The sequence below is a fragment of the Rhynchophorus ferrugineus genome, unplaced genomic scaffold, assembly GCF_030347505.1.
Source record: "Rhynchophorus ferrugineus isolate W39M unplaced genomic scaffold, kcgeb_rfMv2 rfM2, whole genome shotgun sequence".
NCBI classification, from domain to species: Eukaryota; Metazoa; Arthropoda; class Insecta; order Coleoptera; family Curculionidae; genus Rhynchophorus; species Rhynchophorus ferrugineus.
This window is the reverse complement of record NW_027472581.1, coordinates 25,166,842-25,191,401: the sequence shown is the minus strand read 5'-3', so window position 1 is coordinate 25,191,401 and position 24,560 is coordinate 25,166,842. Positions and strand designations below refer to the sequence as shown.

Genomic DNA, 24,560 nt, shown 5'->3' with positions numbered 1-24,560 from the left:
AGTAGTATTTATTGTTTTTGATTTATAATTTTCGTTTTTAATGTTCACTTTTTCTTTTTTCGCAAATAAATATAATTGTAGTAATCAAAAATTAGTTATGGTAGGTATTAAAATAGCAGTAGGAAAATGTTTACTACTGTCTAATATTCTCGGTTTGCCTCTTCTGGAGCTCTAATTATCATAAATACCTTTGGGACTATTATTAATAGACTAACTCCTTCATAGTTTTTACAGTTTTTACTACCTCATTATTCATTTTTTCATTCATTCATTCGTCAGTCATTTTTTGAATGAAGTTTTGTACGAATGTCATGTAAAATTTTGATGACATCAATGTCTATTCTTTATAACACAACAGTAAATGATATTTCGATTATTATATACGAGGACAGTTTATTTTGTCAATGAGTCTTTGAATTTCATTTTTCTGTCCCCAACTGCCGTCTATTAATTGATTACTTTGAGATGTAGAGCAAACTGTGTCATATTGTGTATTGTGTAACTGGCTTGTTTTGAGGCCTTGTCCTTTGAGGCACTTTCTCTATGAATATGATAATTTCTGACAAACCATGGAGCGTTTAAGATTCCCCTGAGAAGTTTATTTTTGGAAAACTTCAAGCTGTTTCACCTGGTTGGGTGCAACAAACTTGAAGTAGACATTAGATCTGTAGCGAAGTACGGACCGGATTAACATCTTATAAAATAACCATTTGGTGGAGATAAATGTTGCGTTAGTTGCGGGTTCTATTTCTACTGGGGCATGGTTGTAAAGCTATATTTTTGATTGTTTATAATTGTGATTGACTATAAGGCAGAGTATAAAATCTGACAAAGATTCCCACAAAATAATATCTTTTGATTTCTAAGTTGGTCACTGGGTGGTCGGTAGGCTTAATGCCGAGGACCGTGGTTCGAAGCCCATATTAAGCAGTATTTCCAGTTCAGACAAACCCTAGTTGCTAAAAAGAAGACTCTAAAATATTAATAAATAAATCCAAACATATAATTGTCCTGTTAACTCCAAAGAAATTCAACATGATCAGCTAAATTTAATAAATAATATCTGAAAGTAAGCTACAAAGAATATTAAAACATACAACATAGGTAATATATTAAGCTATATTTTTAAAAAAATTAACAAATTTATCAAGCAAAGACAACCACCGGCGTCTCCTGCATGTCGCTCTCGGTTTTATACTGTCCATCCACCGCGACCAGTATAATTTCGTAGCTCCTACAAGCGTTAAAATTATCCAGAATAATGAAATCCTCGGACAATTCCGGCAATGTGTCCGTCCATTTCTTCGACCCTTTAAAGCGGTACTTGACGTAGAAATATTCCCCGGGATTATTGCCGACATCAGGGATCCATTTGATTAATGTTTTAACCAGGCAGAGGTCGTTGGTTTTGCTCTAAAATAGAAACAAGAGAAAATTTAATTTAGAAAATATCTTTACTATGTAAATTGTTTTAAATATAATTTTACATTTTTAGTTATTATTTCTTTCATGTCCTCCTTCATCTCGACATTGTTCCATGCTAATTTTTCATTGTTCAGGCTAGTGTCGGAAGTATTTTTGTAATGCCTGTCACTATTTATTTCCATTTTTTTAAGTTCCAGATTTGGCGTTGGAGAGCAGAAGTGCTAATAAGTTTAACGCTGGAATGTTATAGCTGTCTGTCCATTTACTTAATTTTGTATAAAAACATCTATACGTCTAAATCATAAATCTACATATGTCTTCTATACATATAATGGTCGTTGTCTGCCTGTATGTAAAATTTACTTTCCTGATTCTTTGTCGATAGATTCAGCAATCAAAATAGGTAAGATCATTTATTATAACAATAATGACTTGTTCAATGTTTTATCCATTTTTACTCTTCATCGACATTTATCTTAATTTAATATTACTATTATATAAAATATAATATTAGGTGCTTATGATATTTTCATTTTAAAGAAGCATTTATTTAAAAAGTATAGAGTATAATATATATTAATCAAAATATATTCAATGTCCATAATATTTTCTATAAATATTTTCATGTTTCTGGCAACATAAGGATTCTGTGTCGCAAGAATGATGCTGTTCATTGCATTTTCGAATTTCTGCAACATTTGGAAACCCTATGCCAGCCAAGCTATGCTGCATCAATCTGAACAAACGATAGTATGAAGACGTTATATCTAGTGTGTATGCTAGGTACGGCAGATCTTCATGCTTATGCTTCACTAGTATTGCTATCACTCGCTATTGCTAGTCTTTTTTTCAACACTACGTTGTTGACTTTGTTAATTTGACGTCAGTAGATATTTAAAGTAACAGTTTCATTCTGTTTTAGCAGCTAGTAATCACCTTGCTGATTCCCCCATATTGTACAGCAAAACTTGAATGCGGAATATTCGGTGGCGATGTTAGTTACTCTTCTTAGCTGAACCATGAAGCCATGGTTCGATTTTGCCATGGTTTGCGATTGAGATTATCGTAGAAGTATCCACTTTTCACTAGACACAGAAAACCCTCCACTTTTCGCTTGGCTCGCAACGTTGGAACTGTTCAAAAAGAGACTCTCAGTCAATTCCTATGGTGGTCATTTTCTCTCCTTTTCATTTCGCTTATAAACATTTGAAAACAGTTGAATCATCAAGTATTCAGCTGACTGCAAATTCCTTGACAGTTTGAGCTGAGTTTCCGTTCAATAAATCTTTTAGTTCATTGTTTTCGAACTTACTTGGGTTTTCAGGACGTTTTTTGTCATTGATATTTTGGTAAAAACACCTCTTTGAAATCTGTGAGACTATAATCTGTACAAACACCAAATATATATGAATATTTTGTCTCTACTACCATTTACTTTTTCCACTATTCTCGTGTTTGTTTTGAACCCAGTGTCTTCAACTCAGAGTTTATACAAAACCTAAAATACCTACCCCATTTTCGGATATCTTCATAAATACAATAGAAAAGTGTTTCTAAGTGTTTAAATCTAGACTTTCATTAATCTGTGAAAATGGTTATAGTAAGGGGCAATGTTTGATCAATGTTTTATTTAAGTGTTTCCACTTATTCCTATAATAAACTATTTGATCTGTTATGATAACGCTATCTAGCAACCATTTGAGGTTCCATTGAGAATTAAATTACACATTCAAAATATTAAACAATGTGGGCTTAAGGTTATCGGTTTTGGTCTCAAGAAGAAATAAATGAAAATATTTCTAAACATCAATATGCAGTAAAATTAAGTGATACGTTACCTGCTCTTCACTATCCTCGGTGGTAGTTTTTGTTATAATATTATCATCAGTTTCGTTCAAAATATAAAAGTCATCGTCGAACATATCAATTTTCATGGTCGTCTGTGGAACGTAAGGGTACCGTGGCTTGGAGCATTCCTTCTCGAAGTAATCGTTCTTATTGGTTATGTTGTAGTTAATTTTATACTCAAAAGATGGCGTTGTCGGTGGATATGGTTGGTGAGGCTCAACTTCCACGAACAGGGTATTGCTGTAAATAAATTGATGGAATATTATTGTAATAATGTTGCCGTACTAAATAAAATTGATTCTTCAGAAAATATCGAAGAAAATTCAAGACAAATGAATTAATGTTTATGAATACAAATTGTCAGAACAAAGATCACCGAACAAATGAAATACATATATACATAATTGTTTAAAGATAAAATGCATTCTTTGTGTACATCCTTTATTTCACGTTATAAAACCTAAATTCCGTTCTTACGAATCGAATAACAAAAATGAAATATTAACAATAATTAATTACGGTATTTAATTTCCAGGTATTTGACCATAATCTTTATTTATAATAACGAAATGTGATTTATTATTTCCAAGTTCCCACCAATCTTGTAGTTATATAGTGATATATCCCAAATGAAAAAAAAAACACTAAAAACTCTGAAAAGTGCTATTTTTATTTTATCAGAGACTAAGTAGAGGTCAATGGGTCTTCCTAGATTCCTATTAGTTCATCGTTGCTAGGTCAACGTTCCGTTATGAGAAAATTGAATATATTTCAAAACGCTCTAATATTTAACGCATGTTTTCTGTTATTATAAAGAAATAAGTGATAAATACCTGATAGATAACAGATGTCGCTATACTTAAGCATGCAGTGTTATGATTTGACACATATGGAATTGTATTCTGCTCACATCAAGCTTCAAAGCTATATATGTTATATTTTGTGAAAGTAACACCATTATAGATTTATACCTCTTTGAAAATATCAAGTTTCGTGCCTAAAAACGTGCGTTGGCGGAAAGAAAAAAGCGGCTGAAATTCATTATTTGCCGGTGAGCATTCTCTAACCTTAAAAACATGAGGTGTGGCTTCGAAAATTCAAAAGTAGTGATTTCAGTGTACTATACAAGGAACCTTTTGGTAGACTGAAAACTTTTGAAGATGCGAAACTGCAAGAGTTATTGGTTGAAGGGAAAATCGGTGTCACATTAATTGAATGACAAGCAAATGCAAAATCAAAAAATCGTCTGCGAGATGCTACTTGAAAGGCACGATCGGAAGTCATTTCTGCATCGAATAGTGACGGATGATGAAAAGTTGTTATATTTTAAAAACCCGAAGCGCAAAAAATCATGGATATCTCCAGGCGAAGCCATCCGATCGACTTCAAAGCCAAATCGTTTGAGTCGCAAGACAATGCTCTATGTTTGGTGGGACCAGATTGATGTATTACTATCTGTTTAAAAGAAGCTAAGGCAAGTGTACCACAAGGAAGTGTACTGGGACCAATGCTTTATCTACTCTACACTTGTGATATACCACAAATGGAAAATATCACGATAGCTACATTTGCTGATGATACTGCGATTATAGCAGTTGGAGACAATAGTGAAGAAGCCTCACGAAAATTACAACAGGTAAGTAACAATCTAAATAATTGGACACAAGCTTGGAAAGTTCACCTATAAACAGATCGTACAAGTACCAATAAAATTAAATAACACTATCATTCCACATAGCAACAACGCTATATATCTCGGAATAAACCTTGATGCTAAACTGCGCTGGAAGGAACATATAAAAAAGAAAATAAAAGAACTGGAATTGAAATATAGGAAAATGTACTGGCTAATTGGAAGAAAACCACAATTATCAGTACATAATAAATTGCTATTATATAAGCAAATATTGAAACCTATATGGACATACGGACTTCAATTATGGGGATGTTCTGCAAAGAGTAACATTAATAAAATACAAATTTTTCAGACTCCATTCTCATACTAATACTGAAATATTGCAACTTTTGGATACCACCAGAACAGGACACGGACTCAAAAGAATCAAAACATCTAATCTTATGTAGTGTTGTGTAGTGAGGTGCATATATTAAAAAATTCAACAGTGACATGTATAAACATTATTTCACCAGAAACTGAGTTAGGGCCGATGGGTCCTCCTATTTATATACCTAGATTTAAGTTAGCATAAAGACAAATTGTAGGTTAGACGGAAACGACTAGTAACAATGTATTAATTAAATAATAAAATAAAATAAAAACTATCTGTTGAAACCCGGTGAAACAAATAATTGTGATCTCTACCGACAGCAAATGATCAATATGAACCATGCGTTGATAGAGAAACGCCGTCTCATAAATCATAGCCGGTTAAGAAAGCATAGAAAACACTTAAATGGGCTATATTATCGCACCCACCGTACTCTCCAGACTATAACCCGTCTGACTATCAACTTTTTGCATCAATGGGACATGCGCTTGCACAGTAGCACTTCGCCAATTTCGAAGAAGTTAGAAAATGGCCCGATGAATGGTTTTGCTCACAAGACAAACAGTTTTTTTTGGGATGACATCCATAAATTGCCTAAAAGATGGGCAAGATATTTAGAATCAAACAGCCAATAATTTGAATAGATACTTTTTTTCATTTTCTTCCAAGTCATGCTTTTTCTTCGAAAGAACCGGTAATGACTTTCCGGTACATCTGGTAAAAAGCAATATTTGGTGATTATCGAGCGCTTCCAGTAAAACTCTAGTAACATCTTTAGACTTCTTAGCGCTGCATTGTTACATTACATTATAATAGAATAATACATGATGCTACTTGTGCTATTACTGTTATAACTGTCGAGAGAATTTTTGGAGAAGATATAAAGTCGTTTTATACAAAAATAAAAGTCGCTGAGATTATGAACATTTTGATAAAAAAATACTTTTTTGTAATTACTTGTTTTTTTATAACATTGAAATTTAAACTTTCCTTCTGGACACACCGTACATTACGTTACTCGCGAAGCATGGCACATGAAAATAACAATCAATTTTAGTACCAATATAAACACGAAATTACAAAACTTACTTTTATTTCAATATAGTAATAATCGATCATAGCCATTATCCGCGCATTTGGTGGTTAACTGAAATGAAGTAAAACCCATATTTGACTGAGTTTATTAAAATTTACCCTACCGACTTTTTTAACACCGCCTTCAAAAAAAATTTTTTCTGAAACCGGTCTTATCTAACAAACAGCGAATGCACGTTATAGACAACATCAAATATATTGGCAAATGTAGTTCGTAAAGGTATTAAATTCTTTTTAAACTGGTTGTAAAAAGAGATGATGAATGCTGTCTGATGCTTCGGAACATGTAACGGAAAACATCTACCTATAAAATTCGATTTATGTTGGTACTAGTGAGCCATATTATCAAATGTTTATACATCATAATTTGGCATTGGTTAATTTTCATTAATTGATAATAAAAGAATTATTTATTTATTATAGTTTACTATTTATTTCATTTCTTTTTATTTTAATTGTTGGGTTTGATTTGCAATTTTGTACCAGATGCTGTTTTTCTAGATTACTTAATTACTGCTTAATGTAGGCTCCGAACCACGGTTTCCCGCATTAAACCTACCTTCTGGTGATGTGATCATCCTAGGAGGCATCCGGTCTTACCCAGCCTGGTTGCTGGCGTGAGTTTTATGAATTTCCTTGTCGGATTTTGATATCTTGCCTTACAGTCAATCTCAATTATCGCAATTATGAAATTATTGCAGTAATAAGAAGAGTGTTCTATCGCCTTGACCATTGCGCCAACCAAGCCGACGTAACAGATGCTTATTTTAATTACGATCTAAATTAGATAATTTCAAACAAAAACATCTGAATTAGCGAACGCAAAAAGCTTCATCTCCAGGTAATAATCGTGGCCGTATATTCAAAATATATTTTATATCTTTTTAGTATTTATTTTTATAATCGTCACAAGGAAAACGTCGTTTATTTTTAAGTTTTCCGAGAACAAACGTAGAAAGAAAATGCTTGCTTAACTTTAAATAAATAACCCGAAAAATTTTACTCAAGGATTTTCGAGATTGCATATAAAAAAATTAAATGAGTCAAACAACTGTCAGAACAGAACTGGCATGTTAAAGAGATAGATATGGAGTTTTGTACAGAAAATATATCTATGTAGTATATTTTTAATATAAAAAGTAAATACTGGAAATATAGAATACATAGAAAAATGATCTATGTTTTAAGATACTTTCCATAATTTCGAGGAAATTTTGTTGTATACTAGCTGACCTCATAGACGTTAGCCTGACTGTGTGTTATGAATAATCAATTCAATTTATTTATTTTCAATAGATTTTATTTATTCGAACTCTCAATGGTTTTTGATGCACAACATTGTTAGTTTAGGTTTTTTTTTGACATAAAAAAATGTTGATAGTTTATCTTTTGAACAGAAAAATTAGTTTTCATTTAGGACGTGTACTTGATGCTTACCAACCGAGAGTTAATACAATGTTAATATGAATGACAACGTCCATTGCACAACGCATTTAATCAAAAGTTGAGATGTAAAACCTAATACGATTTCAAGGCATTGAGAGAAACTGTTCAAAAAAATGTTCCCCTTTTAAATCAGCAACAAAAATACCGATTTTTTTTCCTAGATCCTCCTAGTGTAACTTGAAAAACGTTTCACATATCATTGATTTTAGCCTTTGGCAAAATGGAATTCCACTTGCTTCATTAGATATTGGAGCTAAGTTGTTGGAACATGGTAGAACAGCTTTTTCAGCACTCGATTGCCATTAATGAAATGGAATTCCATCTTGAAACATTTCGAAATATTCCGCGATAGCCAAGATGTTGCACTAAAGCAAATTGATGAATGTCTCTGGAGGGATAGTCCCCGGCCTACCATAGTAAAACATATTTTTTTGGCAAAATTAGTTTTTTTTTATTCAACATAATTCCCTTCAAGTGTGATACACTGGTAATAGCGACCCTCCAACCTTTTGATACTATTTTTGTAGTACGATTTCTCTTTTGCTTCATCAAAATAGGCCTCAGTTTCGGCGATCAATTCTTTCGACGAAAATTTCTTCCCAGCGAACATTTTTTTGAGACCTGTGAACAGGAGATAGTTGCTGGGGCCCATATTTGCAGAATACGGTGGCTAAGGAAGTAATTCGAATTCATGGATTTTTGCCTTTGTTTTCACTGACTTGTGACACAGCCTTTTCTTGGTGAAGCAGCACTTTCTTTTTCTTCAAGTGCGGCCATTTTTCGGCGATTTCGTTCTTCAAACGGTCCAATAACGCTATGTAATAGTTGCTGTTGACAGTCCTTCCTTTTTCAAGATAGCCAATGAAAATTATTCCATGCGCATCCCAAAATACAGACACTATAACCTTGCCAGCCGACTGTTGCGTTTTCCCACGCTTTGGAGCGGGTTCATCGTGTGCAGTCCACTCGGATGACTGTCGATTGGACTTCGGAGTGAAATGATGGAGCCACGTTTCATCCATTGTCACGTATCGACACAAAAACTCGGGTTTATTTCGCTTAATTATCTTCAAACACAGCTTCGAATCATCAATTCTTCATTGCTTTTGGTCAAAAGTGAGTTCGCGCGGCACTCACTTTGCACAAAGCTTTCTCATACCCAAATATTCGTAAATGATATGATATACACGTTCAGTTAATATCTTTGGAGTGTCTGCTATTTCATTTAATTTCAAGTTATGGTCATTCAAAATCATTTTGTGGATTTTTTAAATATTTTCGTCGGTAACAACCTCTTTTGGGCGTCCACTGCATTCTCCGTCTTCGGTGCTCATTTCACCACGTCTAAACTTAGCATACCAATCCTTGATGGTTAATTTTCCTGGGGCAGTGTCCGAAAACTCGGCATCAAGCCAAGTTTTTGCGTCAACTGTATTTTTTCCCTTCAAAAACCAATATTTTATCAACACGCAAAATTATTTTTTATCCATTTTTTTTTCACAATAACAAAAGTTGCTTCACTCAAAGTGCTATAATTCACAAACTATCCAAGAGCTGTCAAATTTATACACGCATCTTTTGAGGGTTAGCGCTAACTAAACAACTTATGGATTTAATTCTAGTAGCGCCATCTATGTGTCAGGCCGGGGCTTTTCAATTGACCTGTTATATGTTTTAATGCTGCAATTCTAATAATGATAGGTGTCCAGAATAAATTAATGGTTGAGCCAGGAGACCAGTTTAACATAGACTTATATAAAAAAAGGAATTCACGGAAATTAATTACTATAGTGGCTTTAGTTTTTGTACCATTGGCGGCAATCTGACTTGGTTACTGGCGTAACACAATCCAGGAACTTCATTTTTAAACTTAATTGCCTTGAAATGTGAACACAAAATATATTGGTTAATTGATTGGCGCGTTATAATTGAATGCAGCTCGATGCTCGATGATATATATGTTATTCATTTCGATTTCATCGATTCTGTTCAACCTCATTTTCCACTTCGAGCTACTTGTCACTTTGACTTGCTCATATATATCTTTGGCTTGCAGCATTGTGAGTTCTGCGATCTTGATAATGTGATCAGTTGATGATGATAATGAACTCAATTAAGTTATGAAAGTTTTTACATTACCTTTTTGCGAATTTTAAGTCATAATATCATCAATTAAATCGTCGTATGAAATCTTGTAAATTAGTTCTGGTTCTATGTTCAAAAAAACTTTTAAGCTTTTCTTTACTTGAATTAGATCATATTATGGATAATTTTCACCCAATCAATTTGTCGCTTTTATAGAGCCATGGTAGTATATACAAATTTGGACAAAAGTTCTCCAAATTCTGTATTCGTAGAACGAAGAACATTTAATGATCCAGGATCTGGTTTCATTTAAAATTTTATCAAACAAAAAGCAAGAGATTGAAAGTTTACGCATTCGTGAACTAAGTACATTTTCCAAGAAAATGGCATTTCCTTCAGAGTCGTTGGTAACAACTCACAAAAAAAGTAAGTTGTAAAATTTGCCGCCCCTTAAAATATACCGTCCTAAGCTCCAAGCTACTCTACTCTAGTGAATTCGCTACTCTAGAAGTTATCTAACCATTCATTTCACATAGGTTAAAAGCCTTGATATTGGTTAAAAAAAATAATAAGGATATTTTCTACCATATGAATTAAACAACTTCTACAATATCAAAATTTGCATATATAGCCGTCCAATAAAGCAGGTAATACACGCCATAGATGAGGTCGAATATATTAATAATTGTAAAATTCGTTTTAACTACTTTTTTTAATTCATTTGTTTTGTTAATTCGTTTAAACCCTGAACGGATTTTTCACTCATATTTTATTCTTGTTACAAATAGATAAAATGTTATGTGAAGTGTTGGAACATTTAACCGAAACGGTCAAAACCTTAGTGATAATAAATAGAGGCTATAAACTAACAAACGTTGTAAACCATAAGTGAAATTTGATGCAACGAATTGACGCGATAAATTTTGATGATATGGATTGACTTAATGGACAGATTATATACACGTTCGTAATTTCAGTATATACGTATTTTTACATGATAAAGCTTTAACATGTGAAAAATTACGACAGTTTTCACTTTCTACTCCTAACAATCCCTGGTTCGCGATATGTCTGATATAGGTCCCTCAGATTTATGGTTGTTACACGTTAAAGCTCAAAAAAGTACATCAAGCGTTTAACTTAATAAATTAAATAAATTGAACCAACTTGAAGAAATCCTAAAAGCTATTTTAAAATTCAACAACTTAGAAAAAATGGTTGTCTTAAATACATCATATTTTGGAGTTTCGAAATAATAATTTCCAAGAAAAAATAATTTTGAAAAATAAAATAACCAGCTGCGTTCCATTAAGTATTACCATTTTTTGATCAGAGTAGTATTAGTTAAGCGAAATCTAAAAAATAATTCTGAATAGGAGAAATACTTTACTAAAAAATAAAAAAAGAAACTAACTTTACTTTACTTTACTAAAAAAATACTTTAAAAATACTAATTACTAAATAAAAAAAAGGTTAATCATAAATTATAGTGTATTACGAGAATACTGAGATGCGAAGACTTATTGTTGTAATGTTTTCAGCACATATAACTGTTCTTCCATTGAAATATTTAATTAAGATAGATCATTAATCATTTCAACAGATAAGAGCCATTAAAACAGACAAAAGCTGCAATATCGTTGATAGAGGGTGGAGTGGTTGATATCAAAAGAATTTACCACATATGACGGAACAACGGGGAAACATATTAAATTCTTTTATGATACTCACTGTTCGCCTTCTCCTGCACAATTAATGGCCGCGATGTCGATCTGATATTTCTGACCCTCTTTTAGGCCGGTTATTTTCGCTTGGGTGTTATCGGCTCCTTGTATGAACTCGTGAACTGTCGTTTTTTCGTTAATGCCGTAATCTACGGCCTCGCTGCAATACAGATTATATCCCAACAATATCCCGTTGGGATTTGAAGGTTTGCTCCATTGGAGCAACGCTGATCGTGAACCGAGTTGATTTTGTTCAAACAAGAAGGGCATTCCAGGTTCTGAAATAAAGAAATGTCAATAAGATAAATCAATTATGGCAATTATGCACCTAGTAATTAACTTGAAACAAATCAGATGGTGTGAAACAATATTCTGTTTTGTTATGTTATTATATAGATATGTAGCGATCTTGAATAGTCGAATTTTACATCATGGAATAACGGTCTACAAAATACCCAGTAATATTATCCTAGATGGTGAACAGAGGCTTCTCTGGGATGTTATTGAAGGGTACTTTCATTCGTTCAGTGTCGGACTATCGTTCAGTTCAGACGGGCCACCACCGACTGTCCGAACCTCGTCTACTGGTAAACCCAGCGCGGCTTCTTTTTATCATTTGTATTTTCCACTCTTTATATACCGCCAATGAATAACAGTCGCACCATGTAAACCATAACTGTTTGATTTCGACCATTCATTGACATCGATTGACTGACGATCTCCATTCACCGAGTCATATACATCCCTAAAGGTATATGCGGTAAAATGCATACGCTGATGAAAAGTAAACAACTAAACATTTTACCTAAATTTATATAGTAGTTCAATTTTGGTGAGTTTTGCCACCAATCATCATCATCATTTACTTAAGAAGCAATACGCTGATGTTAGTGGCGCGAAATTTTTGTGTATTTTCAATTTCACTGTTGCTGATTCACATTCTTCTCCTGTATTACTGATACCAAGTACTTGAGCTCCTGCACTTACTCTAACTGGGTCCTGTTGAGATTTACAATAACAGGCGATCCGTCAGTTTTGCCGGTTTTGGTTTTAAGAGTTTTTCGCATAATTACATCCACTGCTATGTTGGAAAGCAACGGATAATCCGTCGAACGAGACAATACATCAATAGTTATTAGAGTGTTTATTATGACCTTTTTTCGGTATAGGAACAATTATCGCATTCTTCCATCCTGACGATACTCTTTCCAACCGACAAATTAGTGTGAATAGTACGCAAAGGCATTGAAACAAAGTTTTCCCACCCGCCTTGATCATTTGTATTGTCACTTGGTCGATATTAGCGGTCTTACCGTTGTCTAGCCTCCTGACTGGTCACCAGGAAATAAAGTTTCTGGAATGCCAATTGCTGTCGGAGTTATTAAACCTTGTAGTGGGTCATTATTGTAGAACTGCTTGAAAAATGCTCTTCATCATTTGAGACGCTCATTATGTAACTTTACGAAAGTTCTGCTTTTTGAATGTTGACAATCAATGATAGATTTAATCTGACAGCTCCTAAGTTTTATCCCTAGAAAATCAATCGACTAGATTTGGGATCTGATCATTGTATTTATTTTCTTTATTCCATCCAAAATGCTACAGAAATGTGTGGAAAGATCGAGGCATGTCCAAAGCTGATACAAATGTGTTTAGGATCGCCATTTAGCATCAAGTATATTATTTATTATAAAAATCTCAAAATTATTTAACGTTCCTTATAGATAGGTAATTCATAATTAGAATATTCTTTGTATACATATTAGGTCCTTGCCAACCCGAGGAATCTTCATCTTCTTTTCGAAATGAGTATAATATATACTTCGTGAATATAAACGAAATTAATATTTCAATTCAAAATGTTTAATTTACCAGTTTGAGGAGCATCAAAGCTGATGGCTTCACTCCTGGGGCCTACGTATTTATCGTTTCTCACCGACACAGTAATGAAGTTTTTCGAGTAGGGGAAAAATTGCACGGCAGTTTTGGTGACATCAGGTGGCACAGCATATACTTGGCTCAAGCCATGATTCCAAACCCTCACGATATAGCCCCTGTAACATATTTTGTTTAAAAGAGAAAATCGACCACATTGTAGATGCCATGCGACATACCTAAATGTGCCTCTAACTGTATCTGGCGAAATGGGCTCCCATTTGATGATTACGTCTCGGTCATCAAAGTTGAGTAAAGTTAGATTTTCTGGTGCTTGCAATGGTATTAATTCACCTAAAATAGAAACAAGTTGATAATATATAATATGTGAAGTGTGTATATTGATAGTATTCGTGAATAACTTCATAATGTATCTTTACTATTTTGTTTTAGAAGTGTCGAATAGAATCGTTAATGTTTATAAACTCTAACTAAGTTGTAAGCCAATAAACAATTAACCAATACTTTTGCAGAATGACATCAAAAAAGAAAAGTATAGTACTTATAGTGTAACGTTTAATGAAAATAATTTAATATTGAAGATCCCTATAGTATCAATTTTTATTAATCAACTTCATATATTTTGTATATTTGTTAGCTAAAAATTATTATTGTTTTAACTGATTCCCTAATTTTCTTTTTATAATAAATTATATAGATAGAAAAAAATATCTCACTAGACTATATTATATTACTTGTTTTAATTAAATGATTGTCATAATGATTGTAACCATCTAAAATATTGCATATATGCCGTACTTTCCATGACAAAAACCTCACGGAAGCTGTCTTCTAGGACAATAAGACTCTGACAAATTATGGCATCATAGTCTCATTTTTAAGACATATTTACATTAATAATTGCGAAACCGGTCTTCAAAGTCAAAGCCGATGATCATTTTTCGACTATGATTTTGATCCAAACTGGTAATTCGATTGTTCTATATGATTCGCAAGTAAATTATGATTCCCAAACCGAACAACATGAAAAACTGCAATTGTTGCAAAATAATATTCTAAGGAAGATTCTGAATATCCCATAATATGTTAAAAATAACCAAATATATGGGAAATACGGGTACCATTAGTATCTTAGTTTACAAACACTATTACTCAAAAATTCTGTATGTCAATCAATAACTGTTTAATTTAATCCATTCCCGCTGTAGTGCAGCAATATCATGTTGCATAACTTGAAATAGAATTCCAATTGATAATTAAGAAAAATCATACCTTTCCCGAGTTATCTTGTTCAGAAATTAATAAAGGTCTTGGTCCATCCTTTGTAGGGAACCACTACAATCTCAAATTCAACTTAAAGAAAAACGCATTTCAACATTCAGCTTTCAACATTTTAAATTAATTACATCTGTCATTACTTATCCTCAGTATAGTCTTAATTTACAAATTAATGTATTACTACTAGCAAGTAAGGGATTACTAAATCAGTATGTATTTCGCAAATTAAAATAAAACTAAACTACTTAATCTAAAGTTAAGAATACACTTATACACTAAATAAGTTCGTGTGGTTTGGTTCACTTCAATCGTCTGAATTCCTGCGTGTTGTTCGGCAGCTGCATTGCTTCCACGTTGCTGTGATTTAGCAACATTATTTCATATTTTAGGTAAAATCTTGGATCACTTCGTGTATTCATTGGATTTCGGGGTCATCGTGCAGTTCTTCGTTAATTACGTTGCGATAGGCATTTATAATTATTCGTAGAACTTTGTTTTGGGTATACTTTTGGGATTACTAATTGGTTTGATGTCTTAGTACAACCCCATGTTCGCACCCCATAGGTCCAAATTCGCTTTATAATTGACCGATAAGCTTTAAACATGTTAAACAAAATATCATTTTCTTTGTAATTAGAAAACTCTGCTGTTTTAAATCTGTTTAAATAAGGATTGTATTAATATTACAAATATGATTACTACATATGCAGCTTGAACAAAAGCCTCATCAAATAAAATATTGATCTAAATATACGAGAATACCATAAATGTTAATGACATGAGAACTTTGTATATCTATATGTAACAAACATTTGTATAATCGACACATTTTTTGAGGCATGAACTTGGAGCTCTGCCACTCGTTGTTATCGTCAATTTGTTGTCAATTTTTTTTGTTAATTTTTTTTTCTCTTTTTAGTTTTAGATATTTACTTAATAAATTACGCAGTTGTTTCATTTAATATTACAATCGGTAGACCAAGTAAAGGTGCAGTCCATATGCGGTAAAGTAGTAAGTAGTAAGTAAAAGTAAAGAAACGATGATTGAAAATAAGGAGCGATTCAGGCCCCGGGGTCCCCTATCTAACCTATATGATTTATAAATGTTCTAACTAAACAACAACAAAAAGTTATTGTCCCCGCCGGGAATCGAACCAGCGACCTCCGTTTGGGAGCTAAACGCTTTAACCATTACACAAGAGAAGCAGTTGTCGACAGTATTTCTACGAGAAACTGAATGGCGTTTGCCTTGAACGACGACTTCCGATTTTCCATCAGATCAGCTCAGCAATAATATACACAAATATCTGATTATTTTAGATAAAATATATGTGAAAACTGCGTACATGTCTTTGATATTCGAGCATTTCCCTCGATTTCCATTCGTCCCCCCAACAGATCCTGATTTGATTCCAATGGGGCCACTCGGAATTGCGTTCGAATAAAAAAATAATTGTGAAAATCGGCTCACAATTGACGGAGAAATCGGCGAACATACATTTAAAAAAATCTATACAGCCGAAGATAGAACCTCCTCTATTTTCGAAGTTGGTTGAAAAGCCCGTTCAACGATATCAAAGAGAGAAAAATATATAACACAGCATGAAACGGATATATGACTTTAAAAAACAAACCGATCGATATCTTTTTCTTTGGAAACAGAAAAATCGGTGAATGTGTTGTCCGGTTTGTATTCGAACACTTCATATTAATGGGTGAGCATTTGTTTTCAATAGAAGAAGATCCAAACTGAATTCGACGAATGAAAACACAATGGATGATGATATCATCGGAGAAATCAACGGGCGCGTTACATGTGTCAATCAGTCATCTGGGAGATTGGATGTTTAACATCAATTATATTTAACAGCTACGCGGTTCCTAAAATTTGTTTGTTCGTTATCAGATCTCTGAACGCCAGTAAAAAAGAAAACGGTCGAAAAAATAAGCGGGATTAGTTTTTTTTATGCAATAGAAAACATCATATTCGGCAAGTGTTGTTTATAAACACCGCATTATTTAATTTTTTCTTGTAGAAATTTGTAATAATTTAAAAATATTTATGTAAACTAGTAATCTCCCTATGGTCGAAAGTCGACCACATTGTATTAAATTAATCATATGTCTCTCATAATATGTTAGAATAAAATGATATATTGTATTTTCAATATAAGTTCACAAATATATATGACATATAACATAATTAACAAGTATTAATAAGTGTAAATTAGTACGCAACAGTATAGAAAAGTATCATAAGATCATTTTCAAAATTGTAACAACTTCAGAGCATCAAATATAAGTATACATGAATTTCATTTAGTTTTATGTTATAAACATAAATACGGAATAATAAATGAAATAGCTTAAGCTTCTATATTAAAACAATAAACTAACAGGTCAATTAAACTATACTGTCGGTTGTATTTCGGAGTGAAATGATGGAGCCATGTTCCATCCATTATCACATATCGACGCAAAAATTCTATGTGTCAGGACGGAGACTTTTCAATTAACCTGTTAGATCGATGATCAAATTTTTGCCAAAATAACGTTCTTTCGACACAGTATCGCAATGTGACCAGAAGGATCGGAAAAAATTCAAAGAAATAAACGATCAGAATAAATCATTACAGAATCATACTAAATTTCTTAAACTCCATGAAAAGACCAGTCTCTCTAACCTTTCAACCATCTCTTGTATCCAAAGTCTCTATAGACTATGATCGGCAAACTTCAAACTAAGAAATCTCCGGTTCCGTAAAGAAGCTCCCGCATAAGCAGCTCACGGAACTGGCAAACATCATTAACCCCATCATGTGGCTGAAACATTTCCCGGCGGTTATTACCAAGAAAAGAGTAAAATCATCTCCATCTGATTACAGGCCCATCAGCCTTCTCAGTGCCATTTCGAAGCTTGCCGAGAGGGTAATACTATACGCTCTCAACTGTTTCACTAAGAAAAATAACATAATTCCTGACGAACAATTCGGCATTCTCGCTCACCATTCATCAGTCCATCAGGCCAGCTGTTTGACCGCACACACATCAGGCTCTTGACCAACATAAAAAGTTTGGAACAACCAAACTAGCCAAAACTTTCGACAAGGTCTGCCACGACGGTTTGATCGCAAAATGCGTGCCCTTGGACCTCCCAGAAGACCTAACCGTACTCATCAAGTCCTATCTATCGAACAGATCTTCAGAATCAGAAAGAATTAAATACAGAAAGGTTCGGGGATAGCAAACATACTATCTTCTCTGATCTGCCCTTCTAACATACTTCTGGCACCCATCTCCATTAAATGCTTATCTCACAAGATGTTAATTCGGTCTGTACTCCTTTACGAATTTAATGTCTACTTCAAGTTTGTTACACCCAACCATTTGAAATTGCAAAGTTTTCTAAAAGAAGATACTCAGGATAATCTTAAACGCTCCATGGCTTTCGCCGGGTCCTCGTGCCCAAACGACTGCCTGGTTATCGGGTGCCATATCCCCAAATTTAATGCAGTAGCAGTAGCAACCCACAGATTAATTTTTTCTTCACGACTTTTTCAACAAAAATTCAACACAACTGTAGTATTCTCCTGATTTAGTCCTGTTGGACTGGATATTTTAAATTTTTTATTTGCACTCAAGAAGTCAATCATAACTGTTTCAAATAATGAGAAAAAAACATCTAAAAAAATCTAAATTATATGTATCCCAGGAAGTTTACTTTGAAGAAGAATTTCCTTACGAAGAAAAATTACAATCTTTTTACATTTTTTTATCGCCATATATATGTTCAAAAATATTTATTCAATTGATGATAATACATTTACATCAATAAATCTACAAATTTTAACAAACGTGGTTTACTTTTTCAAGTATTCGATATAAAAATGAGCTTATTTTGTTTATACATTCAAAACTTTAAATTACATAACCTCAATTTCATAAACAGATCGAGCGACCAATAAAGACATAACAGACATACCAATAACAGAAATCAAAATGCGTAGATGGCGCCACTACCTTATAATTTAAATATAGTTTATATTTTTTTGTATACTATTTGTATATAAAATTAGCATATTTAGTAAAACGTCTTTTTTAATTAAAATAAAAATTCCTTTAGATTTTTAAATAATAACTGGCCCTCCACCCATGCATACAAAAGCAATGGAAGAGGGGGAAAACACGACTTTAGGCTTTTTATCATACCACCAATTTCTAAATGTAAATTCATCTTTTCTACCAGGCTAGCAGAAACGATAACGTACGTCGGACCTGAAAACACACATGCGGGATTAAAACCGTCCAAAGCCAACTGTGCGCGATATCTCACCGCGTTTCTGTCGGCCTAATGCGACGTGCGCACAATTTTGCTGTAAATTATTAACGAATTTTAAAGTTACTAAAAAAATACAACCACGTTTCGAAAAAGAATAGAAGAGAAGCGGGTAGATAAAAAATGAGCTCGTGATATTGTCGTTCCCCTTAACCGCAGCAGGAATCATCGGCAGAGGCTTGGTCTTTTTTATCGAAAGTTGAAACCGACTATGTACACGATCGAAAAGTCAATAAAGTTTAAAACGAAAATTTGAATTTTGTATGCGGAGAACATAATACAGAACCAGTTAAAAATATTGTTTTTGCTCGCTGTGATGTCCGGCTTATTTATATTATTTATATTATTTATCATGTTTTTAATGTTTTGTTATTATCAATACTGATTAAATATGGCGACAAGAGTTATTTCTTAATTTAAATAGTTTTTGTTAATTAAACCAGGTATATTGGGCTTTATTTTTGTTTATCGTCAAATATGGTGAATGCGCCACAAATAAGGTATTCGGGTATTCTGATTGGAATGGGTATAAATAAAATAAACAAATGAGCGGGGACGTAATGATCCAGTGTGTTGTCAAGTTCAGACAGAGAGGGTATCGTCGATGCCAATCAAAAAATCAATAGTTCAAAATGGTGAACTCAAAATTTCTAACAGGACTAAAGAAGATATAAAGAGGTAAATGACAGAGACAATTTAGTTTGTTGACCGACGTGATTTCAGTCGCAATAAAGTATTAAACACAGAGAACGGGCATTTTAGATACAGAAAGTATTACGTCCATTATTTGATAATCAATTGATTTGTCAATATATAAAATTGTATGAGTGTTATAAGAGATTAAATTTGAATAGATGAGTCGTATAGGTCATCGATAATAGCGTAAGCTTTAACGTACATTTTCTCATTAAAGGCGGGTCGTTGTTGAAATGAAGCTGTGTGTGAGGAGGTATTAGCAATTTTTTTAATAATAATTAGAAGAAATCGAAGATGGGCTTAAGGACTAACTCCTCATTTTAATTTTTCCAAATATATTTTCACTACTCACATTCTGAAGAATAACATTGTGTGTGATAGTGATCGCCATTGATTTATTTTATTACGTTTTAACAGCTCATAGTAAATCACACTAAGCTGATTTTACCAAATACAGAGCACTAGCTCAGAGTTGCGGATATTCGGTTGACTTCTGGCCACTAGTGCATATGATGTAAAACACGTTTCCAATTTTGACGGTAAAGTAGCATTTCACATATAACCAAACGCCTTGCAATATCTCATTTTATTACGAGTATTTGATGAATATATATAAACGTTCGAAATATTTACAAAGCTACATAAGTCTTAGTTTATTAATATGATTATAAAACAATCAAAGCTGGCTCAATATACAACTTACGTAATGAAATAGTAATATTTGGGAATGAACGAGTTAAATTATTTATCATAACCTAATTGACGTTTCAAATGAAATCATATTGTTATCGCGATTTTAAAAAACTGTAATTCAGGTAAAAGTTCTGTTCCGTCCATATCTCTTTCGTTTCAATCTTTGTCGTTAGAACATCATCAAGTTTTCTACAGATAATAATTTGGTATTGTTCAAAATAGTTGCAAAAATCCTCAATATTTTACAAAAACTTAAAAATATTAGAATAATAGATAATAGTTAATAACAACAAGGATAATAGCTCAAATCTTTTCTTAAGCAATGAAACAGTGATATCTAACACTGCAAAGAAATATTGCCTTTAAATTTCCTTTGTAGGAAGTTGTTTTTTTACTTTTCGCCTTCTTAAAATTACGGAATATTTAAATTTGGCACCTAAGCATGACCTTTCTTAACACCTTTCTAAAGATGCCAATTCTTTGAAATCTAGGAGCGTGTTACTAAACCTTTTATTTAAACTATATTCCTTAATGTTATTAAAACTTTCCCAACAACAAAAGAAGCAGTACTTGTAACATTTGGCGATGACACAGTTATCATGGCAAAAAAATTTATCTCTGCCTAAGGCTATAGAAAAAGTATAAGTAGCGATCAGCAAGATCAATAAATGGACTAGAGACCTATATCACTTGATGGAAGCGCGACGACTTCTCAAGCAGAATCAACCAAATACTTCGGAATATATCTCGATGGTAGCTTAAACTGGAAACACCACGTTAGATAAAAAGGAATTTCGCGTGTTCAGAATAATACACACTTGAAGCAAAAACTTCGCTTTACGCCGAGTTTCCGGACACTGCCCCAGCAAAATCAACCATCAAGGATTGGTATGCTAAGTTTAGACGTGGCGAAATGAGCACCGAAGGCCGTGAACGCAGTGGACGCCCAAAAGAGGTTGTTACAGAAGAAAACATTTTAAAAATCCACAAAATCTTGAATGAAAATGATCTAAAGATATCAACTAAATGTGTACATCATATCATTCTGTATGAGAAAAGAAAAGACAAGAACTGAAGTTAAAACATAGGATAACATATCCATTAATTGGAAGAAAGTATCCGTATATAAGCAAATATTGAAACCTATATGGACATACGCAATACAATTATAGGTATGTTCCGAGAAAAGTAACATAAATATATATGCAAGTTTTTTAGAACGAAGTCTTGGGAAGTATAGGTGCACCAAGATACTAAAGGGACCTATTACTTACATCGAGACCTTCAGATACCGATACCGCCACCCAGGATATCAAGATTGCAAGGAGACATGGACAGACAGACTCGTCCTTGTAGTGAGGTGCATTTAATAGAAAAACAGTAGTGTTAGTACATAAACAATAATTACACTAAAGACTAAGAGATAGGGTCGATAGGTCCACATTGATATATACCTAGATTTAAGTTAATGTAAAGGACAAATTGTAGGTTAGTCGACATTAGTTAGTAACAATGTAATAATAAATGAATTATAAAAAAATGTAATAAAGTTTCAACAAATTTTAAGGTTACAGCGCTTTCACGTTTTGTCGCCGCTATGTTGCGCCCACATGGCTGGTCGTTTGCGGTTGCGTCGCTGGTCATATATCATCAAAAATACAACATATAATAAATATAATTTAAATTTCAAAGGAATATCTGAAATACGCGTGCGCAAATACGCAATGTTTTAAACCAATTGCTCACGTAAGCCGACTTTTTTTAATCAAATCTAAATACCGTCAAATTCCGCAATGTGAACCCGATATTTATAATAGGAAAGCATAAATCGAGCAAAGGTCTTAACTCGAAGGTACCGAATTCCTGCAACGAACAATCCGGCGGCATGTTTAAAATAAACTCTTCGGAGACACACGCAAACCAACTAGACTGCAGGAATAGGCCTAATTAGTTACAACTAATTAAATCAACGAAACAAACACAAGTTGTGTATGTTGTTTTTTGCGCTTATGCATACATGTTGTGTTTGTTGTGTGTAGGCTTAAAATCCTGAGAATAAATCGATAAATATTTGATGTGTCTATTAGGAGGTCAGAAACGTTCAGAGAGTGTACAGATGTTTCGTTAGTATTTCGTCGATGTTCTCTTGACTACTCTACATAAAAGTAACATAGCATTTATTAACTCCATCATTAAATTAAGTACACTAAGTTACTATAAAATATAAAACTTTAAAATATTCTTTAAAATCGAGTGTTCATTGGTGGTTACAATAACTGAATTTTGTTATGACAACAAAAGTAACCCCCTTAAATAATTTATTATATTTTTGGTTAGTTTAATAACGTTTTAGCAATATTTAAACTATACTGTCTCAAAAAAATAAAATGTAATTACCACAAATAATCTATACGTAGATTTACGGCGTTATATTCTTGTTGAAATATTATTAAAGATAAATTATGGAAGTGTATGAAAGATGGAATATAAAAAGTATCTTATTTTCAGTTCTGCTGTTGGCCAATAGATGTTGCCCATCGGACTTATGCAATAATTTAGTTGCTAATTTTCAGTATACTAAATTTTTTTTTAATTAATGGGATTTCCAGATCAAATCTTTGGATAAACCCTTGTAATTCTATTTTATTACAAATATCAGAAATACCTCTTCGTTTGATCAAGATAGCTTTCCGTGCGAGAATTTTTGAAAATAAAATATATAAAGATTCAGAAGTCAAAGGAAGCTAAATCTGGCGAATAAGCTATAAGTTAATCAACAAATTTACAGATTATACGTTATATTCTTGATGAAATATTATGAAGAAAAAATTATGAAAATGTATGAAAGATGAAATATAAAAGATATCTTATTTTCAGTTCTACTGTTGGCCAATAGATGTTGCCGATTGGACTTATTCAATAAATTAGTTGCCAATTTCCAGTATACTGAATTTTTTAAAAATTAATTTTATTTCCAAATCAAATCTTTGAACAAACCCTTGTGATTCTATTTTCTTACAAATATCTGTTCATTTGATGAAGATAGCTTTCCACGCGAGAATTTTTAGCAACATATAAAGATTCAGAAGTCAAAGGGAGCTACATTTGGCGAATAGGCTATCAGTTGATCAATAACTTCAAATTTACTACGGTATACATTATATTCTTGATGAAATATTATGAAAGAAAAAATTATGAAAATGTATGAAAGTTAAAATATAAAATGGTGTCTAATTTTCAGTTCTGCTGTTGGCCATTGCACATATTGTATAATCTGGTTGTTAATTTCCAGTATACTGAATATCTTTAAAAATTAAATGAATTGTCAAATAAAATATTTTAACAGAAACCTGTTATAGTTTTATTAAAAAGTGATTTAAAACATCAAACAGCAATATGTTTCAATTTATTTTTTCATGAGGGTACTTACGGATTGATACATTCGGATTCTTGTCTTCTCCACGGATCCCACCTAATAACACCAAGAAACCGAAAAAGGCACCCATGTTAGATCCCATGGCATACAGTTTGTCGGGTGATGCGCGGAAGTAGACTGAAGATTTTTGCGTACAAAAAAACGGAAACTACATCTTAATCCCACGTGGCCATTTTTATGGAATAAATAGGATGAGTGTAGAGGGTGGTCAAACTTGCATAGGTTTGGAGTATTTACTAGACGATAATCTCCGTTCAGGCAACAACGTTCTCTTCTCATGACCTAGAGTAACAATGAAAAATATCTCTGTCGGGTGTTAATTTCTTTTTTTAGATCGAAAATTAACGCGATTTAGCATTTAATGGGCATATTATTGTCAGTTATGGCGTTTTTCATGAATTATTTCAGAAATAAAGAAAACGACATTAGTGTACTGGGTTGACAACATAATATTGGATTAGTGTTATGATATTTTTTACAATATTATTCTTAATGGTCCAACGCATCTGCCCAGGGGGCAATAAACATTTCTTGTGATTATATCCTGTATAAAATATTATCTTAATTATTTAGTTCTTTTCTAAATGTTATTC

The 24,560-nt window shown here is 32.9% G+C and overlaps 2 protein-coding genes across 3 annotated transcripts in view; one reads left to right on the top strand and one right to left on the bottom strand.

The window, feature by feature from the left end:
* Positions 1–24,560, top strand: part of LOC143190229 (uncharacterized) — a 61,632-nt gene that overhangs the window by 23,258 nt on the left and 13,814 nt on the right. The window lies entirely within an intron of this gene.
* LOC143190234 (neuroglian) lies at positions 1,102–24,117 on the bottom strand. The gene is made up of 6 exons (XM_076394414.1): positions 23,962–24,117; positions 13,747–13,861; positions 13,505–13,686; positions 11,640–11,910; positions 3,264–3,513; positions 1,102–1,413 (listed from the first exon to the last, which is right to left on the bottom strand). The coding sequence occupies exons 1-6, from the start codon at positions 24,047–24,049 to the stop codon at positions 1,147–1,149; spliced, it is 1,173 nt and encodes a 390-aa protein (XP_076250529.1). The 5' UTR covers positions 24,050–24,117; the 3' UTR covers positions 1,102–1,146.